We start from the raw sequence: 6,091 nt of genomic DNA, 5'->3' as shown, positions 1-6,091 counted from the left end.
AAATCTACAATAATTTATAGACTGATATTAAATTTTAATTTCCGGTCTTAGTCTTGAATTCATTGTTTTCGTGGTTGATTTGGTTAATTGAGTTTGACCGAATCGGTCAACCAAATTTAGTCGAGTCAAATCGAACCGAGTCGAAAAAAGTCAGTCTGCGATTTAATCGACTCGTCTTCAACCGATAATTTAGACAGACTACTACAGATTGATTTGGCTGCTCTCTGAACCTAAATGACCGGCAACCGATCGGTCACCTCTGAGATTCCTAAAAACATATAGAAAGAGGGAAAATCAAATTCTAGAGACTTCATCAAATTATAACAAAAAAAACATATATGCCAACCAAATTTTATATTTCAAAAGACAGACTAAAAGATGGAGAACTAGAGCCTCTTCATGACTAATGACTTTAGGGTGAGTGAGTTTTGATGAAACTATAATGGATATCTCAAAATTTTAATTGACTAATTTTACATTGTCAGACTTGTAATCATCCATTCACAAGGATTTCCAAGATACCTTGTAACAGAACGAAGGCAAGGACTTTGAACAAAAAAAAAAAAACAAAAACAAACATAACACTAGTAACTTATTACCAAAGCAAACTAGCCACAACCATCGTCCCAATAACAAATGTGTGATATGTTTGACAAAAAGAATATATCTGACACAAGATGATCAATAGGTAATAGGGTGAAGTAGTAGATTACTTGCGGACCTGAAGCCTCTCATCAAATGAAACTAACTAATTGCTTTGAGTCCACGTCTACCTCTATAAATGGGTCTCAGAAGATTCACACACTTTGAATGCAAAAAAAAGTTCAAACTATTGTCCAAAAGAAACAAAATGAAGTAAGAGCTACTCCGTTTTATTCTCTCTCCTGTGAATTCCCTAGTTCGTATGAACTTGAAATTTCTATCTGGAAGCGACATGAACTAATTTCAGCATGTTTTTCGTTTGATTTTTATGAAATATAGATCTGAAGAACAGAGCCAAATGCAGTTCGTGGAAAGAGAAGATATGGAAGACAAAGAAGACTTGGCTGTTGATAAATGTAAATGTCTATACCTATTTCAAAGTTTCTCTCTGAAATTTATTTATTGAGTTTGATTTTCTGCAAATTCTGATATAGTAATTTTTTTGCGTTTTCAAGATTATGTCCGATTTAAGCATTCTTTCTTCAGTGTTAGCCCTCTGTTCTTATTATGCAGTTAGATGCTAATAAAATAGATCTGAATTTTTTTTAGTATGAGCTTTGATTCAGTTAGTTTTTCAATTCAAGTACGATTTCCATGTGTTAGGTCTAATACTAATCCATGAGAATTTTTTTTGTTTTCGAGATTATGTCCGATTTAAGCATTTCTTTCTTCACTTTGATTGAGCCTTTGTTTTGGTACAGTTACTGGAGACATTAATAAGCTTGAAGCTGAAGGAATCATCTATACATGTGATAAGTTTATTAACAAGGTAACACTCTCGTTAATATGATGGTCTCTGGTTGTTTTTGGCGTTTCCTCCTTGTTTTTGACTGTTGCTTTAACTAGTTTCCTATTTGGAAATTTCTATTTCAGCTTTGTCTCAGAAGTTCTTATCTTCCTGAGAAATTTGGTTACATGTCTGGGAGCGATGAACTGCTACGAGTAAGTTCAGAACACCTCTCTCTCTCTCTCTCTATCTCTCTCTCTCTCTCTCTCTCTCTCTCTATATATATATATATATATATATATATATATATATATATATATATATATATATATATATATATATATTGAAAGACTGTAAGCCAAAATCCATTTCGCTTGTAGAGGAAGTTGGTGGTTCGAATCATGACGGGAAGCCAAGCCCTAGATGAACTTTTAGGGGGTAAGTTTTCATTACTATAAAATTTATTACTTCTTGATTTGAGTTTTTTTTATTTCCTTTTCTTATAATAATTTTGTTGATTTGATTATTGAAGGTGGAATTGAAACTCTGTCCATTACAAGAGCTTTTGGAGAAGAACCAAGGTTGATTACTAATCTTTTTTTTTCTTAAATTAACTCCAATGAAGTAGATGAAATGCTGAATGGTTTATTCATGATATGTACATATTGTAATCTGTCCATCCACAGTCTATTTGATCACAGAAGTCTAAATGATTTGAAATTAAGATAGAATTGTAGAAAGTAGAAACTATTGGTTCTGCTTAGTTTGCTTGAGTGAGATGTATTAATAAATCACTTAGTCTTTTCTTCCTAATGTGTGATGTACGTAAAAATAACGTACAACCGAGTTCTGAATCTCAAATATTGTCTAGTTTTTCCGGGTATTGAAGAATGATATATATCATGCATTCTTTTTTTCATTTCAAGTGCTATTTTAACTTCAATTAAGCAGGTCAGGGAAAACTCAGCTCGGCCATACTCTTTGCGTCTCCACACAGGTTTTCATTTCTGCCCTAATTTCTGCTAATATGATTAACCTTTGCAATCAATTGATTCTTTCTTTCTTATTGTTGTACATGAACAGCTCCCCACTAACATGCATGGGGGAAATGGGAAAGTTGCCTACATTGATACAGAAGGAACCTTGTAAGATTCACTGTTCTTCTTATTGCAGATTTTTGCAACTAACCTGATGCCTCTATCCATGATGATTATTCGTGTATCTGATAGTTTTATGCTTACAACAAATTCTACTAAAATTGATTATGTACATTAATTTTCATCTCAACTGTGTTAACTCACAGTCGATCAGATCAAATCGTACCGATAGCAGAGAGGTTTGGAATGGATCCTCGAGACGTGCTTAATAATGTAAGCAGCACTTGCTTAGTTCTCGTTATCCTATTTCGATTTAATCATTTTCATAACATGTATAGCAAAAGAACATAAATGCCCAACTCTTCCTTTGATGATTTATCAGGAGTGACTGGCACTTTCCTTTTAATTTACTTTGTTAGACTTATTATGTTTGTTTTGTTTGGATGAAGATTGTATATGCCCATGCTTACACTAACGAGCATCAGTACAACCTACTAGTTGGTCTGGCTGCTAAAATGGCCGAAAAACCTTTCAGACTTTTGCCGAGTCACATTATTATCTTGTATTGCTATCTATTTTGGGTTTCAAGTTTAAAGAATCCATGACAATAATTCAAAACGACCCGCTTTCATTACCTCGTGAACGATTGCAGATTATTGATTCGATCATCGCTCTCTTTCGAGTGGATTTCACTGGCCGTGGCGAGCTTGAATTTCTGTCGATTACAGAAGCAGTTGAAGAACCAAGGTGATAACTTATATCCTAGTCTCCAATTAAGTAGATGGAATAGTGGAATACTGAATGGTTTGTTCATGATATGTGGCAGGTCAGGGAAAACTCAGCTCGCCCATACTCTTTGCCTCTCCACACAGGTTTGCATTTCTCCCCTAATTTCTGTTAATTCGAAATAGGATTAACCTTTGCAATCAATTGACTCTTTCTTTCTTGTTGTTGTACATGAACAGCTCCCTACTAACATACATGGTGGAAATGGGAAAGTTGCCTACATTGATGAAGGAACCTTGTAAGATTTACTTTTCTTCTTATTGCAACTGACCTGATGCCTCCATCCATGTTCTGAAAGTTTTATGCTTAGAGCAAATTCTAGTACTAAAATTGATTATTTGAATTTATCCACCTCTTAACTGTGTTAACTCACAGTCGACCAGATCGAATCGTACCAATAGCAGAGAGGTTTCGAATGGATCCTGGAGCCTTACTTGATAAGGTAAGCAGCACTTGCTTAGTTCTCATTATACTATTTCGAATCAATCATTTTGATATAACATATATAGAGAAACAAACATAAAATGCCCAGATCTTCCTTTGATGATTTATCAGTAGTTACTGGCACTTTACTTTTAATTTACTTTTTTAGACTTATTATGTCTGTTTTGTTTGGATGAAGATTGTATCTGCTCGTGCTTACACTTATGAGCATCAGTACAACTTACTAGTTGGTCTGGCTGCAAAAATGGCTGAAGAACCATTCGGACTTTTGGTGAGTCACTTTTTTTTTTAATCTCGTATTGCTATCTATTTTGGGTTTCAAGTTTAAAGAATCCATGACAATAATTCAAAATGACTCGCTTTCATTACCTCGTGAACGATTGCAGATTATTGATTCAATCATCGCTCTCTTTCGAGTGGATTTCACTGGCCGTGGGGAGCTTGCTGATCGCCAGGTTGCATCTTGTACAATAGTTATAGAAAGCAAATTGATGGCCCGTTTAAGCTGTTCTAACTGACACTCAATTCTTGCAGGAAAAACTTGGTCAGATGCTTTCTAGTATAACAAAAACTGCTGAAGAATTCAACGCTGCAGTCTACATGACCAACCAAGGTAACCTGTTTGCAGTTAGGCTAATAAGATATACCTGAATTGATTGATTCAATTTTTTGTAAGTATGAGGGTAGATTGAGTTTTTAGTTTTTCAATTAAAGTTAGTTGTCTGTTTCGCTTATACAAGTAGGATCTCATCAAGCTGCGTTGTTTGTGGTTATTGTCTCAATTTCTACAAATTTTGCAGTAAGCACACGGGGAATCAATGTTGGATACGTGGAGAATCTTCAAGATGCTGCGAATGTGGGAAACGGGTTGTGTGGGACAACCCTGATAGGGTTTCGATTGAATGAGGCTATCGTCATCGGAGCAGATGGCATGCTTGTCTGTAAACAAACATTTCTACCTACCACTGATGAAGCAGTGAAGATCTTTGAGCTGGGGAAGAAAATTTACTGTGCAATAGCCAAGGATAGGACAAATGGCGAAAAAATGGTAGATTACTTGAGGGAGGAAATAGCTAAGGATCCAAAGCCTTTGGTTTATAACTTGGGTGTACTACTGACAGATCACATGAAAAAAGAGAAAATAGAAGACGTGTCCGTCATCCTTGCTGGATGGTACTATTTCAGAGAACACTGGGTTTCTTGCATGCTAGAAGTCGGACATGAGCATTTCATGCCTACTGATTGGGCAATGGTCTGTAACCAGGAAGAAAAGGTGAAAGAATTCATGGGACCAATGTGAGTATATTCATTTTTGTTATATCCTTTGATTATTACGTATCATTTTTATTTTAATTGTTTTTTTTTTATGTAGTGTGCCTGCCACCTTGACACCTGACGAGGCTGTAGAGCATGTCAAGAGAGGCATAAAATTCAGTGGGGACGAGGTCGACCGCTTCTTCACAGGAGGAAGGACCCGGGTGTGGGTTATAAGGAGTGATGGAGTCGTCACCAAGATAGGGGAATAACTAAGTTTTCTGAATATTAATCAAACTAAGAACGTACATGCTGTTTCATCTCACTAGATTTGGATAATCTTCTCTCTAAAAATACTTCATGTTAGACTTTTGGGGTGTTCTTTGATTCTCAGAAATATCTGTTCAATTTTGTAAATTTGTTCTGTCAAGTCAAAGAAGGAACCATTTTGGGTGTCATATGAATTGTTTGAGTTTCAATTCTGCAAGTGTTCTTTGATTTTGAGATTCTTGGTTCAATTTCGTGAATATGGATTTGAGTTGATCTTCTAGTGGTGGTGATTGGTGTTTATAATTAACATCTGATTGACTGATTGGAGGGAATTCTTTGGAGTATCATTCTTTTAGTAAGGGTTTGCTCGTCCCTGTTAATATGAGAAATGGACAGAATATTAGGGCTTGGATTGAATTTGATGCTACCCATTTGAAATCAATGCCACAATTGTCCAGTTATTGCTAACTACGTTACTAATTACCCCTAACTCGGATTGATCAGCGTTAGAGAGACAGACAGTAACTGGAGAGCGATTTAATGAAACCCTAGTTCGGTGGACTGAAACTACCCCAAGTTTTCCCTTGATCAATCGAGTTGCCAGTTCATCGAAATCCCCCTTCCTTCATTTGAGGATTTCTAAACAGAGAGTTGCTGGGTTCATCTAGTGTGGAGAAGAACGGTGACCGTTATAAGCGCATTTGCTTCCTACTAAAGGCACCCCAAATTTTGGGCCTCACAAACCTTGTTATTTAGCAAATGGGTATACAGCTAATTACACTTAAACTAAATCTAACAGAACACGGGGGTA

At 35.9% G+C, this 6,091-nt stretch overlaps 1 protein-coding gene across 1 annotated transcript; it reads left to right on the top strand.

Annotated features, from left to right (window-relative positions):
* The first annotated feature begins 693 nt into the window (after nt 1-693).
* LOC147532097 (meiotic recombination protein DMC1 homolog) lies at nt 694-5,510 on the top strand. The gene is made up of 18 exons (XM_086647916.1): nt 694-855; nt 982-1,058; nt 1,404-1,471; nt 1,576-1,644; nt 1,810-1,867; nt 1,962-2,010; nt 2,381-2,426; nt 2,513-2,574; nt 2,733-2,799; nt 3,179-3,273; nt 3,353-3,398; nt 3,492-3,550; nt 3,688-3,754; nt 3,935-4,027; nt 4,143-4,211; nt 4,291-4,369; nt 4,557-5,052; nt 5,129-5,510. The coding sequence occupies exons 1-18, from the start codon at nt 782-784 to the stop codon at nt 5,280-5,282; spliced, it is 1,728 nt and encodes a 575-aa protein (XP_086504042.1). The 5' UTR covers nt 694-781; the 3' UTR covers nt 5,283-5,510.
* The last annotated feature ends 581 nt before the right edge of the window (nt 5,511-6,091 follow it).

The sequence above is a fragment of the Eschscholzia californica genome, unplaced genomic scaffold (genome assembly GCF_041429995.1).
Source record: "Eschscholzia californica isolate CP2 unplaced genomic scaffold, dmEscCali1.0.p SCAF_6, whole genome shotgun sequence".
In the NCBI taxonomy this organism is placed as follows: Eukaryota; Viridiplantae; Streptophyta; class Magnoliopsida; order Ranunculales; family Papaveraceae; genus Eschscholzia; species Eschscholzia californica.
The sequence above is the reverse complement of the archived record's forward strand: the minus strand, read 5'-3'. Positions and strand labels throughout refer to the sequence as shown.